A 22,052-nucleotide genomic window follows, 5' to 3' on the forward strand; every position below is an offset into this window, starting at 1 on the left:
AAATAAAAATAAAAATAAAAGATTGAGACTGATAGTTCAGTCTACCACACAGGAAGAGAGTAGTCCAGAAGTCAGACCTGGAAAGGGCCTGAGAAGTCACAAGCATAGAAACTGAGGCCCAGGGAGGGGAAGAGACTTGTCCAAACCATAAAGCAAGAGCTGGGCAGAACCAGGAGAAGCACACATGCTCCCAGTTGCAGATTTGTTCTGCCCCACAGCTTTACCTCTCCTTCGCCCTCGCGGACTTCTGGGAAGCCCAGTCCCTGGACGAGGGGTGCTTAGGGAGACATGAGCCCAGTCTCATTCTCAGACCATGATTCTTATGTAGGTCCCCTGGCAAGTTGGAGGAGCTGGGCCACCTGGGGCTGGGGCGGTGCTGTGCCAATCCTGAACCCAGAACCTCCACTAATGAGCAGAGAGACATGGCTGTTTCAGTTTTCCCAGCTCCGACCCTGTGTGCCCTGCCTGGTTGCACTTCCTCTGCCCATAAAACAGTACAGAGGCCCTCCTCTTCGCCACCCACTGGCGCTCTCTCTCCTCCTTTCCTGGCCTCCTTCCTTTCCTCCTCCGCCTTCCACACAGCAGGCAGCAGCTCTGAAGAATGGCAGCCTCCCAGAATTGCACAGCTGGAAAATCATCCAGGCCAACCAGCTGCTTGTGCAGAAGGCTCTGTACAGCATCCCTGATGGGAATCAGTCAGCTTCAGGTGGCTGGGATCCTTCCTGGGACAGGGAGCTCAGTACGCTACAAGGCAGCTCCTTCCATTACTGGGCAGCTCTGACCCTGAGAAATTACTAACCCATTTTTAGTTCCAAGACAGCCTTCCCCAAATTTTTCTTCACTGATCTTAGCTCCAACAATATTTAAGGAGAACTTGCTATGTAAAAGCTGTGGACCGGGGATACAGAGATAGGGTCACTGTGCACCTCCTCAAGGGGCCCAGAGACCACAGGGGAGACAGACATGGCAACACGGTGCGAGGTGACATGTGCTCGGGCAGAGAAGGACGGGAGAACCAGGGTTGACTTGGGGAGGACCCCTATTCTTCCTGCAGCAACAAACAAATCTCTTCCCAAAGGAAAATCCCGCTCCTCTTTTCACAACGTTTCAGACACCAAATGTGCAGGATGTTATTCCTCACACCAAGCAATTCTCCAGTTCTCTGTGGGCACGAAATGGGTGTCCACAATTCAGTTTCTGATATTAACTGCCTGGAGTTAGCACAGACTCCACAGGTTAAAGGCTCAGTCCCACAAGACTGCTGCCCATTCCAGATGCCAGTTGCAAGTATTGAGTGCCCAGGTACCACAGTTCTGTCTGACTCAGCTACGTCGGGGATTCCCAGGACCTCTTCCTCAAGTTCAATAATTTACTACTATGGCTCAAAGAACTCAGGAAAACTTTTATTTTAAAACTATTTACCAGTTTATTATAAAGGATACAATGAATCATCAGATGAAGAGGTACATAGGGTGAGGTCTGAAAGGGTCCCGAGTGCAGGAGCTTCTGTCCCCCTGAAGCTGGGGTGTACCACCTTCCCAGCACATGGATATATTGTTCACCAACCTGGGAGACCTCCAAACCCCGTAGTTTAGGTAGGATTTCAATAAAGGTTCCATTATGTAGGCGTGATTGATTCAATCATTGGCCATTGTTGATTGGCTCAGTCTCCAGCCCCTGTCCCCTCCTTGGAGGTCAGGGAGTGGGGCTGAAGGTTTCAACCTTCTAATCACAAGCTGGTTTCCCTGGCAACCAGCTACAGCCTCCTGGCGTCACCCCATTAGCATAAACTCAGGTTTGGTTGAAAGGGGCTTATCATGAATAACAAAAGATGCTGCTCTCACCTCTATCACTCAGAAATTCCAAGGGTTTTAGGAGCTCTGTGTCAGGAACAGGGGTGAAAACCAAATATATATTTCTTATTACGTCACAATGTCACCCTTCCCCAGGATGCTCTGCAGATGCCTTGGTGCTAGTCAGACCTGTGTTTGAGTTCCAGATCCATCATCTGTTAGCGATGATCTTGCACATAGCTAAGCTGCAGTGTCCTTCTGTATACAGTTGAGAAGATGGACGCATATTCTCATGGGGGAATGGAAGGTAGAATACATAAACCACTCAGCTCATGCAAGAATTCAGTGAATGGTGCTGTGGCCATTGTTATTATTGTTCATTATGCAACCCAGGATGGAATTAGCACTCAGCACATCTGCACTTGTGAAATTAAAACCTTGTCTTTCCAAGTGGGACTGTACACTTACACTATGTTGGAGTGGGCAAAGAACTGTTGGGAATATGACTCTGTTATTTGCCTTCTTGTCTCTTCCTCTCAGAAATCAGGATGGAGGGGCTTGGCAGCAAGATCCAGCTGTGGACCGTTCAAACCACATAAGGCGTCTTTTTAGCAGAGACAGGGGAGCAGGTGGCCTTAGCATTGAAGAAGATGTCAATATCATCTGCTCTTGTATGGCCTCATAGGGAACCTTAAAAATGTCCAGCCCAATACCCCATCTGATTATTGTAGTCAGAAGGGTAAGGATAGTAAAGCTATGACACGGAGGCCCCTGCTTCTCACCCAGTACTTGCAGCAGGCAGCCTTAATCAGTCATGGCTGTCTTCTTCCTCTGAGTTTGGACTCAGATCCTGAATCATTCCTCATATCAGACTCCTTGGCATGAGAGAGAAAAACCTTTTAACCAGCCTGGCTCTACAGCAGTCAGGACAGTCTTCCTGGAGGAGGTGGGATTTCAGAATCTTGTAAAATGAGGTGAATCACATTAAGCAGATGTGAGGAAAGCATGTTTTGAGTATGGAGTTTGGGGGGTTTCTGAAGAATGTCTGTGTTCAGTTCTGTATGTGGTCTGGAAGAGATAAACCTCCGGCTGCCCTGCCTTTCCTGAACCTTCCTTGCAGAGCTTGGGTAAGGCCCCAGGAAGGGCGAGGAATGTGAGAAAGAGGATGAGATGGATGGAAGTGAAGTGAGATGGGGAGGCATGGGGAGGAAGAGGAACACAACTATGAGGCCATCAGGTGAGGGGAGCAGTGGCTGCCCCTTTACCTCGGGATGCCTGAGCAAAGCCAGGGCAGGGGAGCTCCTTCCTCCCCAGGACCTGACAGATTGCTGAGATAACTTAAGCTGGAGAACTTAATTACAGCACTTGCCTCTCGCCCTATGCACCAGCCCCATGGAACAGCAGCTCTATCTGCCTCCCCTGTCTTGGCCCTGCTGTCCAAGTGTGTGTGGTTTGTGTGGATGTGGAGGAGACAAAGACAAGCACCACCTCATGGTCTCATTCCCCTGCTCAAGAACCCTAAAGGCTCCCGATGGGGAAACTTTTAAAGGCATAGGATCTATCATTTTTCCAACAGTCTATGTGAAAAATTATAACAACAAAAGCTGACCCTGGGACCTGGGACTCCTCTGCAGAGCCCCAGGGCTCTAAGGAGTACAGTTTCAAAACCTCTGGGATAAAATTCACAGACTCCTTAGCCTAGCATTCAGAGCCTTTTGTTCTCTTGGTGTTAACCTGCCAGTCCAGCCCCATCTCTGTGCTTTCCCTCTTCCATGCCACTCAATCCAAACCTGCCTTTAATTCCTGGACCCCAGTTGCCACTCTGTTCCCTCCATCCCTGCCCCCCACCCAGGTCCCACCACACCCAATCAGTTCTCGAGTTTCTACCCATTCTTCAAGATCTTACTACTCAAATGACTCCTCCCATTGAAAGCGTTTCTTGTGTAGGCATCTGGCTCTTAGATGCTCAGGGAGCTCTGCGTTTCTCCGAAGCCTAGCAGCACTTCCTACCTTTTAGCATGGTTATTTATGTACTTGTCTGGTCTCCCTGTTAGCCAGCAAATCCCTTAAGGGCAGAAACTATCGTCTTTATCTCCGTCTCCCTGGCAGTTCCCAGCAGGGTCTGGTGCAGAGAAGGGGCTGAATAAATATTTATTTGTTATATATCTTTCCTGAGTGTCAGTTACACTGTATTGTATTAAGTAGTCAGGCTGCACAGTGAAAGGCCTGGTCTCTGCCCACAGCAGGGTCTCCATCTAAGAGAAAGCAAAACATGCAAACTGACAGCTGCAATGCAGAGAAAAAAATACAGAATGATAGATGTGAGCAGCCCAGAATCCTGCCTAACCCAGCCTTGTGGAGTGGTCAAGGAAGGCTTCAAAGAGGAGGTGATGCTGGGAGAAGTTAAAGGACATGTGACACTGATACTGGTGGGCTGAGGGAGGTCCCCAAACCAGTGGAAACTAGCTGGTGTCCAGGCTCTTGACACTGTTGTGAGAATGAATTCAAGGATGAGTCAAATAATAGTGAAATCACAAAGATTTATTGCAAAGGGAGAAGTGCACACTCAAGAACAGGGAGCGGGAGCATACTAAAGAGAGTCATGCAAGTGGGCTGGGGCTGCTACGTTTATGGATTTCTGTAACTGAGAATTGGAATATTCATGAAAACTCCTGAAAAAGTGGAGATTTCTTGGAACTGCAGTGTGCTACTCATTTTTATACCAAATATGGATGTTCTCAGAACTGTCATGGCACTGGTGGATGTGTGATTTAGTGTGTTAATGAGCGGATAATGAGGTCGTAGGTGAAACCTAGATCAAATCCAGTGCCATATTGGGTCCAGTCGGTCTTAGGCAACTTGATTCACACCCTGTTTTTCAGAGTCTTATCAGCCCATAGCCTCTAGTCATGTGAAACTGCTGCCTGGAATTTTTTATTCTTGTCTCAACACCTACCAGGTGGAATGTGTGAGGAACAACACAGCAGAGAGAGGGAACAGCATGTGCAAAGGCACAGAGGCAGAAAGAGCATGGCTGGAAATGCCCAGACCTGGGGTGTGGGTTGGGGAGTAGGAGAAGAGAATTCAAGAGCAGGCAGGAGTAGATGATGCCAAGTACTGTGGGGCAAAGGAAACACTTGTGGAAAAGTTGGATTGGGAAATAGGAAGATAAGCAGCCCTCAGAGATGAGAAATGAGCTCCAATGAGACAGAGTGGCGGATGGGAGAGGAGAGAGCTGTGAGACCTTGGGCAGGGTTTTTCTCCTCTCTGGACCTTAGTCTTTTCTGGAAACTAAGTGTTTTGAACCAGAGTCTTGAAAGCCCCTTTCCAGCACTGAGTTAGAAGTGCTGATGAAGCAGCAGTCAGACAACTGTCAATCAATCAATATGGTGCCAAGATAAACCAGGTATAATAAGGCATAGGCTTGGAGGGTGGTTAGAACAGGGAAGAGCCCATCAGGGAGGACTCTGTGGGGAAGACCAGGCAGCTGGAGAGTGGGGATGTCACATGTGAGCCAGGGTCCAGGAGAAGCACTCTGCCTGGATTCCCATATTCACTCCACAACAATTGTGTATTAGTAGGTTTTGTTGGCCCCATTTTGTAGATAGGGAAGCTGAGGTTCAAAGACTAAGTGTCTTCAATTAAAGGTGATGATTTCAGGGACTTCCATCCTCCACCCCCAACATAAGAAACTGGCCCAGTCCACAGTCACCTCTGCACACTTTGCAGGTCTCTTTCTGGGCCTTCTCACCACTCTATGGGGGCAGAGAAGGGAGGTTAGCCTTGTTCTGAGGGTGACTAACTGTCCCAGTTGGCCTGGGACCTAGGGTGTATTATTAAACCTGTAATAGTCTCAGGCAAATCAGGACAAGTTGGTCAGCCTACTCATTCCACAGGTGGCGAACTGAGGCCCAAGTCACCTCTGGCAGGTGGCAGTACTCTAGGCCCCCAGAGTTTGCCCCACTCTCAACGCACACATACCTGCTGCCTGGGGACCAGGTCAGGAGGGGGCTTTCCTTCCCAGCCACCCAATTCTCTAGGCTTCATGTGAGCTGGTCCTGAGTTGGAGGCCACTGAAGACACTAGGAAAGTAGAGAGCGTGTAACTGAGTCAGGGAAAGAAAGCTAAGACTCAAAGACTAAGCACAGAAAGGAAGGGGTCAATTCAGGGCTGAGGAAAGCAGGCTCCTCCTCAAGGGGCAGGTGCCCAGAGGGGCTTGGAATGTGCTCTGCTGTTGGTTCACTCTCTTCCCCATCTGGAAATGCCCTGACTTTTCCAGCAGGGGCCCTGGCTTACGGAGCCCCCACCCAGGGGTAGGAGTATGAGTTCCAAAGCCCACTCTCTGCCACTAAACCTCTGGGATCTCAAACAAATATCTTCCCTTTTCTAGGCCTTAGTTAAAACAGGGATCAGAAGATGGTCCAATTCTCAGGAATGTTGTCAAAACATCAGAGATCATTCACGCACAAGTGCATGGCAGAGCAGTGAGAAAGTCCCACCTTCACGACCAAGCCCACCTCCAGCTCAGGTCTGGGAACATAGCTCAGGGGGTCTCCACGCCTGGTCCCCGACTTCCAGCTCACTGCTCCCATGAAATGAGCCCAGGGCCAGGGAAATCAGGAGGGCCAGTGGGGCCTATCCCCAGCTGTGTGTTTTGGGCAAGGCTCTTGGCCTCTCAGCTTTGGTTCCATCATTGGGGGGGGGGGGGGAAAGATGCTGTTTCCCCGGAGTTATTGTGAGGTTGGGGTGACACTCAGCCAGTACCTAGCACTCCAGAGGTAGCCTCTAAATGTTAGGGGACCCCATGTCTCCCACCTTACACCTCTAAGGCTGCTGTTTGTTGCAGTTCTTACCTTGCCCAGGGCTGAATGGGCTGGAGGGGTGATGTGGTTCCCCAGCTCCCCCCAGAGCCTCCCCTCCCAAGGCCCAGCTCGAAACCCTTCTCCACCCATGCAGGCCTATGGTGGCACTCACACATTCTCTGTTTCTCTCCACACACACATACACACACACGCACACACACGTTCTTGCATTCCTTTTCCGTTGTTTGCAGCTAATTGTTTATTAGGAGATGCAGGCGGCTGCGCCAGTGGGAAGGCTCAGCTTGCTCCGCTATAATTAGGATAATGCACATTAGCCATTTAGTGTAACTCGGAGAGCAGCCCCCTCCCCTGCACTCCCCTCCCCTGCACTCCCCTCCCCCGCCGCTCTTGCTCAGCTAGCTGGGTTCCCAGGCCAGGGCTGTGCAGGTTTGTTCAGATTCCTTCCCGGGCCGCCTTGGTTGGCCCCGGCCCTACCTCACTACTACTCCATCCAGCTGTCCCCAAGGCCCCCACCGCCTTCCTCTACTCCAGGATAGGGTTTTCTCTACTTTCTCTCTCCAGCCTTACCTCCTAGTTCCTTCCTCTCTGTGTCCCCTCTTTCTCTGTCTCTCCCTGTCTCTTTCCTTTGAACCCTAGCTTTCTCTCCCTCTCCCCGTTCTCAGCCCTTCTCTCCAGCTTCTGCACCCTTGCCTTATTTTGGGGGTCTCTCTCCTTCCCCAGCCCTCCATGGGTAGCCCAGCAGAGCAGGTCAAGCCTGTGCTCCAGGCCCTGGGGCGTTGGTGGCAGTTCTCCAGTCTGGCGTGACTGTAGGGGGTAGTTCAGACCCTCTCCCTGGGGCCTGATCCTCTGGAGGTTGTCCTCCTTGCAGCTGCCTTCCCTGACACCCCCGCCGCCAACCACAGCCCACTCTTTGGCTGAGGACTAGGCTGGCAAAGGCAGGCCATTGTCTCCAAAAGATGCTTCCCACGAGCACATCAGTGTGCCCTCACTGCCTCGTTCCCCCATTCCCTCGTGGTCATCCTGAGATCCAAGAAATTGGGCCTCACAGGAGGCGAGGGTGCTTGGGGGTGAAGGTGAGGGCTCTCAGCATGCTGACTGGAGCAGACAGCCCTCTGTTTCATGTGGCCTGGAGCGGGCATGGGGCAGTATCTTTTCCACTAGGAGCGAGAGGCTCTTCAGCAGTGTCCTTTTGTCTCTAGCTGCACAGCCACTGGCCAACTCCAGACCTGGAGACAAATAAACCTCCTGACCCCTATTCCTACATCCCTGAGACCCCCTCGCAGCCCTTTCTATCACAGAAGGGACCTCACATCAGAGCCCATTACAACGGAGCAGACTGAGGTCTAGGGCCAAGGGTTTGCCCTGCAGGTCGCTGCTGGGGTAAGGATGAGGATGGGGTCCCTCCAGTGTTTCAGAAATAAAGGAACTGTTCCCAGGGGTAAGCGATGCTTGAATGGAAGGACAAGGCCTTTCTTGTCTTCATAAGCCTGTTGATGTCTCTGGTTCTGATCCTGAAATCACAGATGCAGACAGACTAACAGACACAGGCTCACAACTTGCAGGACAGGCTCACAGAGCAGGTACCGCAGAGGGCGTGGGGTCATTGTGCACTTGGAAGGGCCAGAGCTTCTGTCCCTATATCTGATATCTCTCCTCTGCCTGGACTCTCCGTGCAACAACTGGGCCTCCAAACTCCAAGCCCCTCCTGCCTTGGGACCCCTCCAGTCCAGGGACACCAGCCTGAGTTGTATATATTGTAGTCCCTGCCCCTAGAGATCCACATCACCCTGTCCTGCGCCGCTCCTTCTCACCCTCTTTCTCTATCATGTGCCCTGAGGCCCTGCCCCTCAGCGCCATATGCAGTTTACAGGATCCCATGGGAGCAGAGGCTGGAGGGGAAGGGAGGGACCCTGGCCCAGCTGATCTCCCAGGACCAGGGAACTTTTCCTTGGCCTCCTCTTGGGATTACTTCCTCATAGGTGACAAGGCTCCAGGGGCCAGAGGAAGGTACCCCTGAGACTAGCAGGGAACTGGGAAACAAGGGCCCTGATTTTCAGTAAGTCTCTCCTACTACCTTGCCGTATGCTTTGAGCAAGTCTTGCCTCCCTGGGCCTAGGTTTCCCCAGGAGCAGGACTAGAAGGCCAGTTCAGGGGCTGTCCTGGTGGCAGCTTCTTGGGGTCTCATGGCCACCTGTCCTTCTGGTACCCTGGTCCTCCTTCAGGCTTTCGGGAAACAGACCTATCCCCCAAGTTAGCTGAGCTTGATTCATTCTTTCACTCACCAGTCTGTAGTTTAGTACCCCCCTCCCCAATTCCTCTGCCTAGGTCTCTGTGATTTCTTTCCTTCCTTCCTCTCAAAAATGAGGAAGTCACACTGAGCAGCAGCCTTGGTCCTGTTTTAGGCTGAGGGAGTAAAAGGAGTGGCCAGTTTAAGATAGATGTCCCAGGATGGGGTACAGCAGGGGTGCCTGCAAGGGGAAGACTGGCACAGATCGTGTGTGTTTGTGTGTGTGTGTTAGCAGGCACAACCACAACCACCTCCCAGGGCCATCCCAGTCATTCCTTCACTCATTCATTCACTCGACAATCCTCTGTTCAGCACAGACCATGTGCGAGGTGCCAGGGATTTTAAAAAACAGCAGGATGTCCACCCTTAGCGGCAGGCAAGTGGAGCCCCAGTCAGAGCACAGGAGGATTCGCATTGGGTTCACACACAGGATAGAGGGGAGTCGGTCGCTGGGTCTTGGAGGATCTCTGCCTCCTGACTCAAGAGGCCATGTGGGGATCCATTTAATGATGATGATAATAATGCTCAGAGAATAGCTAATATTTAAAGAGGGCCATCTGTGTGCCAGGCACTGCTGAACTATTTCCCAGGTAATCTCATAACATAGGCATTTTGTTAGCAAAGCAAGTCAGTGAAAAAGGGGCTATTCTCACTCCATTGTACAGTTTAGGACACTGAGGTGGGGGATGTGAAGCCACTTGCCCATGATCACACAGCTAATAAATGACAGAGCCAGCCTGACCCAAACCTTTGTGACCCTTCTTTCTCATCTGTGAGGCGTAGGGGAGGGACCCTGACATCCCTTCAGCTAAGAGATGGGGAGTTCCCAGGCAGATGGCAGGAAACCAGAGCTGCTGGGAGTCAGCAGGCAGGAGGTCTCCTGGGAGGGGATTTAGGGCAAAGTGGAGGAGGGGCGTCCCTCCTGCTGGCCCCTCCCCACAGCTGACTTTTATTCCAACATTGGGTTCCAGTCAGGCATGGGGGTGGGGTGGATGACAGTACTGGGAAGCTGCCTCTCCAGGATTTACAACCTGCCAGGGAGTAGGCAAGAGCCATCTGGGGGATGCTGGCTGCTGGTGGCTTCAGTGGCTCTTCCTCCCACCCACCCACCCACTGGGGGAGTGGCCGCAGCATGGAGTCAGCGATTACGTATTCCCAGGCTGCATGTCCTTGCTCTGGGGCTCCTGCTGCTCCCAGACCAGCCCAGGCTGCAGTCACCCAGAGGCACTCAGTGTTGGGAGTACAGCGGGGAGAGAAAAGTGGAGCCTCCAGGTTGACGAAGGAGCCACTAGCCTGTGCCAGAGGAGCACCCAGGCTGGTCCTAGAGATGGGGCTGCAGCTTTGTGGTGGGGATGGTTTGAGCTGCTTTGGAGGAGGGAGGTGCTACAGGGCTGGGGATGGGATGGACATCTCCCTCAGACCCCAGACCTCAGGAAGGCACTCATTCCTCTGTCTCCGGGCTGGGCCCCTCTTCACCCCGCTGGCCCAGTGTGATTTCCTACACCTCCAGCCTGGGGTGGGGACATGCCTGTGGGGACCAGCTTAGATGGTATCTTTGTGTATCTTAGAACGATACAGAAGCAGCCCCTCGCGAGGCACTGGGCTTGGTGAGCAGAGCCGGGGCTGGGTTTTAACCTCTGCTTGCTCCTTGAGCTGTGCACCTTTGTCCAAGACACCAAGTGTTCAATAGTATTATACATAGAGGCCCTGTCCTGGTGGTTAGGGAGGGCAGTGTTCAGGGCCCACCCGGCCCAAGTCATCACCTCTCCTTCAGCCAGCTGACTGCTACCTAGTCTAGAACTCCCTGCAGACATAACCCTTACCCACTTCTAGGTCATCCATGTGGCATGCAGAGCAGGGACTATCCGCTTCTCCCAAAGAAAGAAGCTGAGGCCCGGAGAGAGGAAAGAAACTGCCCAAGGTAACACAGCAGATCAGTGACAAAGCTTTCTGGGCTGAATACTAGGGCCCCTCAACAGCTGGCACTCCTTCCAGCCTCAGTGCCTCTTTGGAGGCCTTTGGGACACTGCTCCATGTACCTGTCATCTCTGTACTTGTCTTACTTTGACTTAACCGACCTTAGCAGAAGAACTGCGTGAGCCAGACAATGCATCCAGTGCAGGAGAAGAACAGGTCAGCACTTCCCACCTCTCAGAACTAAATAACCAATAAATGTTGGATGAATGAATGAATGAATGAACGAATGAACACTGAGCACCAACTTTGTACCAGAAATTACATCAAGCAATTTGCTTATTTAATCACAACTCTATGAAATAGATTCTAAGATCTTCATTTCACAGGTATGGAAATCAAGGCTCTGAGAGGTTAAGTAACTTGCCCAAGGACACACAGCTATATCAGAGCTGGGATTTGAGTGAGAGTTTATGTGACTCCAAAGCCAAACAGGTTCTTTCTTCTTCTTCTTTTTTTTTTTTTTTTAGAATTTCCTCTTTAAAAAAAATTCTTGGAACAACTTCAAATACTTTTGTTTATTTTTAATGGTATTTATTGTTTCCTTCCTAATTTTACAAGCAATGTGTGTTCATTGCAGACGACTGGAAAATACATAAAAACATAAAGTAAAAAATAGCAATCATCCATAATCCCCACCCCCTAGAGATAACCACCATTAGCATTTTGATATATTTCTTCCCAGTGTTTACATCTTTTTATATAAAATCAGTATTATGCTATATAGTCAGTTTAATGCCCTGCTTTGTTAATTTGCACTGTTTTGTGAACACTTTCCCATTCAAGTAAATATTCTTTTTTGAAAACTTGATCTACAATGGCTGCATATATCTGTTTTTATGCATTTGCATTTATTTAATTTAACTCTGCTTTTGACATTTAGGTTGTTTCTAATTTTTTACTGGTAAACATAGCATTACAGTGAACATCTATGTAAATTTTTTTGTTTTTGTTTGTTTGTTTTAGAGATAGGGTCTCACTCTGTTGGCCAGGCTGGAATGCAGTGACGTAATCATAGCTCACTGCAGCCTTGAACTTCTCAAGTGATCCTCCTGCCTCAGCCTCCCAAGTAGTTGAGACCACAGGTCCATGCCTGGCAATTTTTTTTTTTTCAGAGATGGGATCTCTCTTTGTTGTCCAAGCCAGTCTCAAACTCCTGGTCTCAAGCCATACTCCCTCCTGAGCCTCCCAAAGTGCTGGAATTACAGGAGTAAGCCACCGTGCCCAGTCAACATTTGTAAATCTTTGAGCAGATTTTTGTTTATTAGATTCCCAAAGTGGAATTTCTTGGGTCAAAGAGCATGGACAGTTTTAAGACCTTTAAAACCTATCTTGTAATTGCTTTCTAGAAAGCTTGCCTAGTTCACCCTCCACCAGGAGGGCAGAGGAATGCGCCAGTTCTTTAGCCCCTTGCTAACACTGGGTATCACTGATTTTTTAAAAAATGAAACATCTTTCTCAAGACCTAGGTTTTTCCCACTGTGACACTCTGCTACACAGGAACAATTTGATATCACAGGCTAATAATTCTCCTTTTGCCTATGGGGAAATACGGCCCTGGAGAGCAGAAATAACCTGCTAGGTCAGACTTGCCAATCAGCCAAGGAAGAGCAGGCCTGAAACCCAGGCATCCTTCCTCCCAGTTCAGAGCCCGCTTCTTTGTACCCTTGGCCTCAGCTTCCTCCACCGCAGCTCTCCTGGGTTGGGGGTGTTTCCCCAGGGCCAGTCCCTCCCACTTCCTTAGGTTATACCCTCCTGTGGTCCTCCAAGTCTGGGTTGGGGTGGGGTCACCGGGCAGAGGCTATTTCTGGCCTCTGCATCATGGACCACATGGCACCTGGGATTCTCACCACCAGCACTAATCATGGCTCATGTCCCCTCTCATTCATTCATTCATTCATTCATTCATAGATTTAATAAAAAGATGTGTTTCGCATCTATATGGGCCAGGCATTGTTCTAAGCTCTGGGTACTTGTCATCATTAACTATCAACAACACCAACGTTAACGCTATGCAAGTCACAGCCTCTTCAGCGTCTTCACCAACCCTTCCTACTTAGCGCTATGATCCAAGCATCTGCCATGATAACAATGCCTGGGATGCTTCATAAACATACAGATACCAGGCCTGTCCCCTGGAAATTCTGACTGTATAAGCCTGGGCCCTTCCTTAGGCGTTGTTTGCTGTTGTTTTGTTTGCTGTGGTTGATTTCTACATTCAGGCAAACCCAGGAGCAAGTGCTAACGGATCCCTAAACACTGACATCTGGTGTGGATGCATCTGTGTGTGTACACACACAGGTGAGCAGGCCAAGCTCTCTCCCAGCACAGCCCAGCACCCTCCAGCCCTGCTGGCATACCTGCTGTGCCCCTGAACCACAAACTCACCAAAGCTAATGACAATTTTTTTTCTGATTTGCAAGAGATTAGTTTTAATTTGGAGACAATTAGAGGTAGAAGTAGGAGGCATCTGATCTTGATTAGAAGCAGGGAGATGGTCAGGGGGGCCCCCCACCCCCAAGCTGCCTGGCCCTAGCTTCCACAGAGATTCATTTATGCACCCGGGAAGGTGGGGGCTTGCCTCTGCACCTGGGGAGAAGGTTGTCTGGGAGAGGCAGAGGGCCCCTGCTGTGCTCCCAGGCACCTAGGGCAAGCCTGAGCAGGTACCCCCAGCCTCAGAAAGGTATGGAATTGACATTTGTTAAGCACCCACTGTGTGCCACTTGAGCTGGGCATCTTTGTCCAAGACACCAACTGTTCAGTAGTATTATACATAGAGGCCCCGTCCTGGTGGTCAGGGAGGGCAGTGTTCGGGGCCCACTGGGCCCAAATCATCACCTCTCCTTCAGCCAGCTGACCTTGTACTATGCAAAGCTGGTCCAGCACCAATGTCCACCCATATCCCAGTTCAGTTGGATAGGCAGAGGTATGAAAAATAACTATGTGCCATCTAATGGTGGAGACAGCTGGAGAGGCCTCTGTGCAGGCACAGGGACGCAGGAGCCAGTGTCTCATGGCCCTAGGGGAGCAATCACAGAAGTGACTAATGAGAGAGTTCCCACATCACGTGCGTTTCACTCATACCAAGGCCAGGCTCCTCCTGATCTGTCAGAGTCAGAGCTGGCCAGAGCAGAGCAGTAGCAGAGAGGAGGAGGGGCTGTCTGCCCAGGATGGTGGCTGTGAGAGATATCAGAGAAGGCTTCAGGGAGGAGATGATGCTTGAGCTGGGCATGGAAGGATGAGGGAACCCCCACATCGTCCCACGTGCAAGTCTTCTCTTGGGTCCTGTTGGGTCAGATGCCCTCCTGCCAGGATGGTGAAACCACTATTCATGTATTTGTCTCTTTGGGTTATGAGAAGAACAGGGCTGGTCCAGCTCACATGGAAAGGGTCTCTCGCTAGGTACAATCTGGCAGGGGTCGGGGATGCTGGAGAGAACTCGGAATGCCTCAGGCATCATCGTTATCCCCATGTGCAAAAGCTGGATGATCCCAGCCTGTCTTCCCCACCCCCCCGCTGACCCTCGCTGTATGGTGTCTCTACATCTTACTGGGGGAATCTGAGGCTAGGAGGGGCAGAAATAGTAATCCTCATGTATCAGTTTGCTAGGGCTGCCATGACAAAATTCCACAGGCTGGGTGGCTTAACAGAAATTTATTTTCTCACAGTTCTAGAGGCTGGAAGTCTGGGGTCAAGGCGTCAGCAGGATTGGTTTCTGGTGAGGGCTGTCTTCCTGGCCCATAGACGGCTGCCTTCTCCCTGTGTCTTCACAACATCGCTCTGTGTGTGTCTGCATCCTCACCTCTTCTTATAAGGACACTGGTCATATTGGATGAGGACCCACCCTCACAGCTTAATTTAAACCCTAGTATCCTCTTTAAGGATCCTGTCTCCAAATACTGTCATATTTTGAGATACTGAGGGTTAAGATTTCAAGGGCAGGGCACAGTTCAGCCCATAACACCCCACCATAAGTCAGAGAAGACATGGAGAAGCTCCTTTTCTCAGGAGATGGCAGCAAGGGATAGGGTCCCAAGGCCAGACCCAAATGCCTGAAGACCAAGTCAGAGCCCAGGCCATCAACAGGAAAGCAGCAGACGAACTGGTCTGCAGGGCAAACTGGGGTCAAAACAGAGCTGCAGTGCAGCCTGGGGGCACAGTGGGGCCAGGGTTCAGAACCAGGCCCACGGAACTGTTATGGGCAGCCTGCTGTGGAGGTGAGGGGCAGACAGGTACCAGCGGGTGTGTGTGTGTGTGTGTGTGTGTGTGTGTGTCCTCCCAGGTCAGTCTGGAGGGCATGGGCACTCCTTAGTGCTGTGCGTCCAAGGTGGGTCCACGCAACGCCTTCCACCCCGATCTCTCCCCTCTTCCACCTCCAGTCCTGGCCTGACCTCAGTCTCTAAGTTGATCAGCCTCCCTTCTCCCCACCCCACATCTGTCTTCCTTCAAGGAACCTTCCAGTAGCTTTTCCTCCCATGCCATGCTCCATGATGTCTGGCAGTCAGAGCTCTGTGCCGAGAGGCAGGCCGGAGTGCGGGTCAGCACACATATATGTGTACACTCAAGCACACACTTAGTGTCTCTGAAAACTTGACGGACCATGTGTCTATTCATTCCACCAGTCTTACCTCCTCCCTCTCCAGCCACACCAGAAGGCTTCAAGGGCCTTCCCCACCTCCCGGGGAAAACTGAGGTCCAGAGAGATCAAGCAGGATCCTTTAAGCTCCAGAATAGGTGAGTGGGAGAGCATAGATTAGTGCTAGCATCTCAGAGACCCACGCTGCTCCACCGCTGAGGAGACTATAGGGCCCCAGCAGGATGGAGTGGTTCATGGTGGTGATGGGAGAGGCTGCTGCGGGCCACAGTGACATACATATAAAAATTGCAATGCCCTAATGTCAGCTTTTTGGCTCCCTCTTCTGAATGCCAGCTGTTTTCTTGATACAGGTTACTTCCCCTTCCAGAAACTCAGCTTTCTTATCTGCAAGGTTGCTAACAGGGTCCAGAGCCCCTAGGCCTGGGGCCAGGAGCCCTCCCCTCAGTGGCCACCCAGTCTCCTCTTGGATGCCCCATTGACAAGGAACTCATTACCCCCACAGCATCCCAGTCAGTGCTGGGCTGTTCATTCAGAGAATTTCATTCTTTCAACAAAAATGTATTGAGGGCCTGCTATGTGCCAGGCCATGTTGTAAGCACTAAAATAGAGCAGGAAGCAAAGCCCTGTCTGTGCCCCCATGGAACTTAATTTCTAGTTGGCAGAAACAGACACATGCATATAATATAGAGTTAAGTGGTGGTAAGTGCTATGAAGAAAATGAAACAGGAAAAGGGATAGAGAGAGATCAGTGGCACGGATGGGGGAAAGACAGTGCTACTTTAGATAAATGATCAGGAAGATGTCCCTAAACAAAGATTGATGAGAGAGAGAAAAAAAAAGAGAGGGGGAGAGAAACATGTGAATATCAAGGGGAGAAAATTCAAGGCAGGAGGAACAGCAATGCAAAGGCCCTGGGGTAGAAATATTTTCTCATTATATTCCAAGAACAGCAGATGGTTTGGATGATCCAGGATCCTGGTTTTACTAGACCAGCTCCTCCCCCAGCGGGGTGAGGGGATTCAGGTGGGGGATGCAGTCACACTTCCCCAATCCCTTCCTTCATGCCCCTCTGAGTCCGGTGCCCATCTGGTGGTCTCTGCCTCTGCTGTGCCTCCAAGGAATCCAGATGGTCAGTCGTGAAGTTGGAACAGTAAGAGAGGGCAAAGGGGACTAAGTGCCACTTAGCAGCTCTGGGGTCTCCAGGGGATGGATAACAAAGGCAGGGCTAGTCCCCCCCCACCACCTTGTACCTCTGCAGCCTGGATAGTGAGCACTGAGAGCTCACTGACCGCAGCTGCACTTCTCCCAGCCTAGAGGGAGGAGCGTGGGGCCCCACCTTGACCCCAGTACTCAAAGGCCCTGTACCTCCCCATACATGCAGCAGTGCCCCTGCCCTGAGCGGCTCTGCAGGTCCCAGAGGATGTCTTGTTCTTGGTCTTTCAGCTACTCAATGTCCCTGCGAGGGGGAGGGACTGATGTCACCACCGCAACTTTAGAGGTGGAAACTGAGGCTCAAAATGGAAAGCAACTTGCCCAGTGAGTCTGTGGCAGAGAGAGGCCTTGCACTTGAGTCCCAAAGCTGGTTGGTTCACCTGCTTGCTGCTGCTTCCAAAGCAGGGTCCAAATGTGGATCCTGCATTTCCACAGTCAGCCTCGGGGCCAGCATTCCCCAGGCTGCAGGGACACATTATGAGACCTCAGGCACCAGCCAGAAAGGCTCTCCCCATCTCTGCAAACAACTTCCTGTCCTCATTTGGACTCTGCTGCACACCCGCACCCCACCGTCAGTTCCCAGCATTTCTTGCCAATGATTTCCCCACTTGGTCCTAAGGGCTGCTCAGGTCCTCCCGAGCACGCCACAGGAGAAGTGGTGAGAGCACGTGCCACGCCTCTTAAAACAACTGACCCCAACAGCCTTCGTCATACCCCAAGCCTGTTGCCTCGTTTTTTGAACGAGGAAGATTACTGCAGATTTTGTTTTAAAGGATATTGAGACCAGAGCCTCAAGAGCAGGGAATTTTTAGTTCACTGCTTTTGCGAGGAACTGGATGTGAAAGTTTGTGAAACTGCCAAGGTTTAATTGACAGTGGTAAAATGATAAATATGCATAAACTGCAAGTAATGTCTAGTACTGACTAGGAGTCTCCTCTTTGGGACGTAGGTCTCTGCAGATCACTCAGTGTAGATCAGCCATGATTTGTGGAAGGCTTTCTTGGTGCAAGGCCAGGTAGGTAACAACTCCTACACAAGGCAGGATGGGAGGTCCCCGCAGAGAAGGACAAAGCTCTGAGGAAACTCCCAGGAGTTGAGGGCACATCTTGGAGGGCTTCATGGAGGAGGTGGCATTGAAGCTGGACCCTGGAGGAAGATTCAGATTTGGATGTGCACAAATAAGAAAGGAGAGAATCTAATGCAGAGGGTGCAGCATGAGCAAAGGAGGGGAGATAAGGCAGCATCCGTGAGTGTGAAGGTCAGTGAGTTGTCCAGTTAAGCCACCAGCAGGGCATTGGGAGGAGGAATCCTAGGAGAAAAAGGATCCTGATGCTTTGTGTAGGGGGCCCTGAATGTCACGCTCAGGTACAAAAGTGAGTTTGGGTTTTATTTTGTAAGCAGATGGGAGAGCTTCTTTGATATATACACATTTGCATTGTGTTGCACAATTCATAGAGTGCTTTCTTATTTGATTCTCAGAAACAAAACAAATGACAACACAGCCTCCTGCGAGACCAGCATTACTGTTATCATTGTCCTGATTTTACAGTTGAGGAATGTGACTCGGGAGGTTCTTGGGGAGATCCAAAATAAGATTTCAAACCTCAAGCCTCCACTTGCGTCCTTCCTGTTCCTTGACAGTGTCCAACAAGTTTTGAGCTGGGAGTGAGGGGGGCAACAGTGTCTGATTTGTGTCCAGGAGAGAAAACACTCTGGCTGCTTTGTGGGGCAGGAGAATGCCAGGGAGGAGGGGAGACCCTGCTGGCCAGTGGTATGTCGTCATAGCGACAAAAGTAAGGCCAGAATGGGAGCAGGGAGGGAGGGCAAGGGGCAGCCCGAGGTGGAATTGCCAGAAGTTGGCAGCCTCCTTGGTAGGTGGGGAGAGGGAGTTAAGAGGAGGGAGGAGGCCCATGTTTAGGTGTGCGAGACTGAGAATAAAATTTCCTGCTTATATAGTCTGTGGCCAAAGGGAGAAGGGAGACAGCTGCTGGGGACCCTACACCAGCTGAGACAGCAGGTGCAATACTAAGGAGCTTGGGTTTGAGAGTCAGGGGACCCCAGGTTCGAGTCCCGCTGCTGGCCCCTTTGCCCATGTAACTTGGTTAAATTATTTAAGTGCCTTGCACCTTAGTTTATTTATCTGTAAGATGTTAGAATTGGCACTCAAAAAGGAAGTTAGTGATAGAAAACTGGTTGCGTGGAGGGAGATCATAATAATACGTACCTCAAAGGATTGATCTGAGGATGAAATACAGTAACGCCTGTCCCACACGGAGCGCAGTGCAGGTTACACAGGGATCACAGGGACTCTTTTCAGCACCAGAGTCCACTCAGTCCTTTATTTGCACGACTTTGAAAGTCCTTACAATGGCACTTTGAGGCAGAAACAATTTTTATACTTGTTTTACAAGTGAGGACGCTGGGGATAGAACCTCCTGAAGGTTCACAAGGTTTTGCGATGGTATTGGCTTTACACCTATGTCGCAGGTAAATACATGAAGCGGTGGCTGAGAGGGTAATTCACATACGAGCAAAGGGGGTGCCAGGCTTGGAGTTCGGGGAGCCAGGCCTGAGCCAGGCTACGGGCCCACCGGAGGATAGACAGCCAGGCTGAACCTGCCCAGTTAGAAGAGTGGGCAGCCCTCTGTGGGGTGGGCGAGACGAGGCTGGGAGCACCCGGGGGTCCCAGCGTGCCCTCTCCTGACCACCCTGGGCCTCTTTCCTCTGTCTGTCCCCAGCCTCTGGCCGCTCCCACCCGGCCAGCCCCAGCCCGCCGGGGCCGCAGGCCAGCCCGGTACTGCCGGTCAGCTACCGCCTGTCGCACACGCGGCTGGCCTTCTTCCTGCGGGAGGCGCGGCCCCCGTCACCCGCGGTCGCCAACAGCTCCCTGCAGCGCTCCGAGCCCTTCGTGGTGTTCCAGACCAAGGAGCTGCCGGTCCTCAACGTCTCGCTGGGGCCCTTCAGCACCAGCCAGGTGGTGGCGCGGGAGCTCCTGCAGCCTTCTAGCACCCTGGACATCCCCGAGCGCCTGACGGTGAACTGGAAGGTGCGGGCCTTCATTGTCCGCCCGCGCGTGCCCGCCTCGCAGCCCGTGGCCCAAGTGCTGTTCTACGTGGCCGGCCGGGACTGGGACGACTTCGGCGTCACGGAGCGGCTACCCTGTGTCCGCCTGCACGCCTTCCGGGATGCCCGGGAAGTCAAGAGCTCCTGCCGCCTCAGCGGGGGCCTGGCCACTTGTCTCGTGCGGGCCGAGCTGCCCCTGGCCTGGTTCGGGCCCCCAGCCCCGGCTGCGCCGCCCACAGCCCGCCGCAAGTCCCCGGACGGGCTGGAGCCCGAGGCGACAGGGGAGAGCCAGCAGGCCGAGCTCTACTACACGCTCCACGCCCCTGATGCGTCAGGGGGCTGCGGGGGCTCCCGCCGTGGGGCCGGGCCCGGGGTGGGGGCCCGAGCGGAGAGCCCTACCCAGCACCCCCTGCTGCGCATCGGGAGCATCAGCCTGTTCCGCCCGCCCCCCAGGAGGACCCTGCAGGAGCACAGGCTGGACAGCAACCTGATGATCCGCTTGCCAGACCGGCCCCTCAAGCCCGGGGAAGTGCTCAGCATCCTCCTCTATCTGGCCCCCAACTCCTCCTCGTCCTCCAGCCCCAGCGTGGAGCACTTTACACTCAGGTAGTAGGGAAGATGGGTGGGGATCTGGTTTCCCTTCCAAGATCAAATGCATACCTGACTCCTTGTGGGTGGGTGGGAGGGGGGACCTCCCAGCTGTATCCCTGTCCAGCTTCCTAATCCTAGGTCTGTCATTTAGTACTTGAGTAACCTCAGGAAGATACCTCGCTTATTGGAGCTGCAGTGCTCTTATCTGTCTAATGGCAACAAACATTCCTGCCCCTATTTCTGGATCTCATAGAAATGGCATCATGGTAAAGAGGAAATATCAGTTTCACAATCATAGATGTCCAGAATAATAGAACTGGGACTAGAAGTGCCCTTAGACATTTTACAGACAAGGAGACTGAGACCAAGGAAGAGAAATGGGGACCAGAGAGCAGCCTCTTGGCTGGGAGCCAACAGAAGCGTGAGAGTGTGTGTGTGTGTGTGTGTGTGTGTGTGTGTGTGTGTGTGTGTGTGTGTGTGTTAGGGACATTTGCTCCAGTCCTAGAGTTGGGAGAAAAATTTTCAGGATTCTCAGCTCTTTCTATCCTTCTACATCTTGAAAAGGACACAGTTTGCAAACTCAAAAATGCCTTCGATTGTATCACATCCCCCCAAAACATGATAATATTTCACACTAGGAATCTATGGTTTGACCTATGTTGTGTAACTCTGAGGACACCCACCAAAATGCTTCCCCACCCCCAGACACTATGCATGGGACCTGAAACATCACCATTAGCCTGCAACTTCTAGTATTTCCCTGTCTCCTCAGTGTCCTACCTTCAAGTTTAAATATTGTTGGAAAGAGTCATGCCTGATTCAGTGATTGATACCTGAATGTGAACATAAGTTAAATCAGTCATCAGAGATCTTGGGCTGCATTAATAGGAGTAGAGCTTGCAGAATTAGAGAGGTGGCAATTACCTCACTTTAGCCAATGTTCATTGGGGTGCAGCTGAAGTGTTGTATTTAGTACGGGACACTTCACATTTAGTGTCCAGAAGAGCGTGACTGGCTGTGAGGTGATTCAGAATTATGGCAACAAACAATTGGAGGAACTGAAGGAAAGAAGATTCAGAGAACACCTACTCACCTCGCCAGCTTTTTGAAGAACTACTACAGTTAAGATGGAGGGGAATTGTTCTCTGTTGCCCAGCAGAACCTGTGGCTGTTTTAGCTCAACCACATCCAGGGAAGATCTTTCTAGTTTTCATGGGCTTTCTGAAAAAGGAATGAGATGTGTGCAGTAGTGAGTCCTGTCACTAAGGTATGCCAGTAGAGATGAGGCAAAGACTTGGCAGGGATATGGTAGAAGGAATTGCAGCTTTCACCGAGGGTCAGAGTTTTCAGCTGTGTGATACCAGATTCCCCAAATTCATCTGAAACATTCATCTGAAACTTCCAGGACTCAGGGTAACTTAGCTTATCTGTCCCCTTCCCCCCAGTACAGCCTAGTGATGGTGGCCAGGTGGGCAGCTTTGGGCTGTAGCCTGACCCTCTCCCTCTTCTTCCTCCCACTTTGTCCCAGGGTAAAGGCCAAGAAGGGTGTGACCCTTTTAGGTACCAAGTCAAGGAGTGGCCAGTGGCATGTGACCTCGGAGCTGCTGACTGGGGCAAAGCACTCAACAGCCACCGTGGATGTGACCTGGGCTCAGGGCACACCCCTGCCCCCCTGGTGAGCCAGAGTTGGTGCATCTACCCACCTCTTTGCA

The 22,052-nt window shown here is 51.5% G+C and overlaps 1 protein-coding gene and 1 long non-coding RNA gene across 2 annotated transcripts in view; both read left to right on the top strand.

Moving 5' to 3' along the window:
- Nucleotides 1–22,052, top strand: part of LOC105485217 (transmembrane protein 132E) — a 59,824-nt gene that overhangs the window by 27,209 nt on the left and 10,563 nt on the right. Inside the window, exons 2-3 of the mRNA XM_024793912.2 lie at nucleotides 19,425–20,355; nucleotides 21,869–22,015. Of these exons, the coding sequence (XP_024649680.1) occupies nucleotides 19,425–20,355; nucleotides 21,869–22,015 (1,078 nt within the window). The remainder of the gene's footprint in view (nucleotides 1–19,424; nucleotides 20,356–21,868; nucleotides 22,016–22,052) is intronic.
- LOC139359560 (uncharacterized) lies at nucleotides 8,734–10,824 on the top strand. The gene is made up of 2 exons (XR_011615612.1): nucleotides 8,734–10,249; nucleotides 10,737–10,824. It is a non-coding gene; the product is annotated as an uncharacterized lncRNA (long non-coding RNA).

This window comes from Macaca nemestrina, chromosome 17 (assembly GCF_043159975.1).
Source record: "Macaca nemestrina isolate mMacNem1 chromosome 17, mMacNem.hap1, whole genome shotgun sequence".
In the NCBI taxonomy this organism is placed as follows: Eukaryota; Metazoa; Chordata; class Mammalia; order Primates; family Cercopithecidae; genus Macaca; species Macaca nemestrina.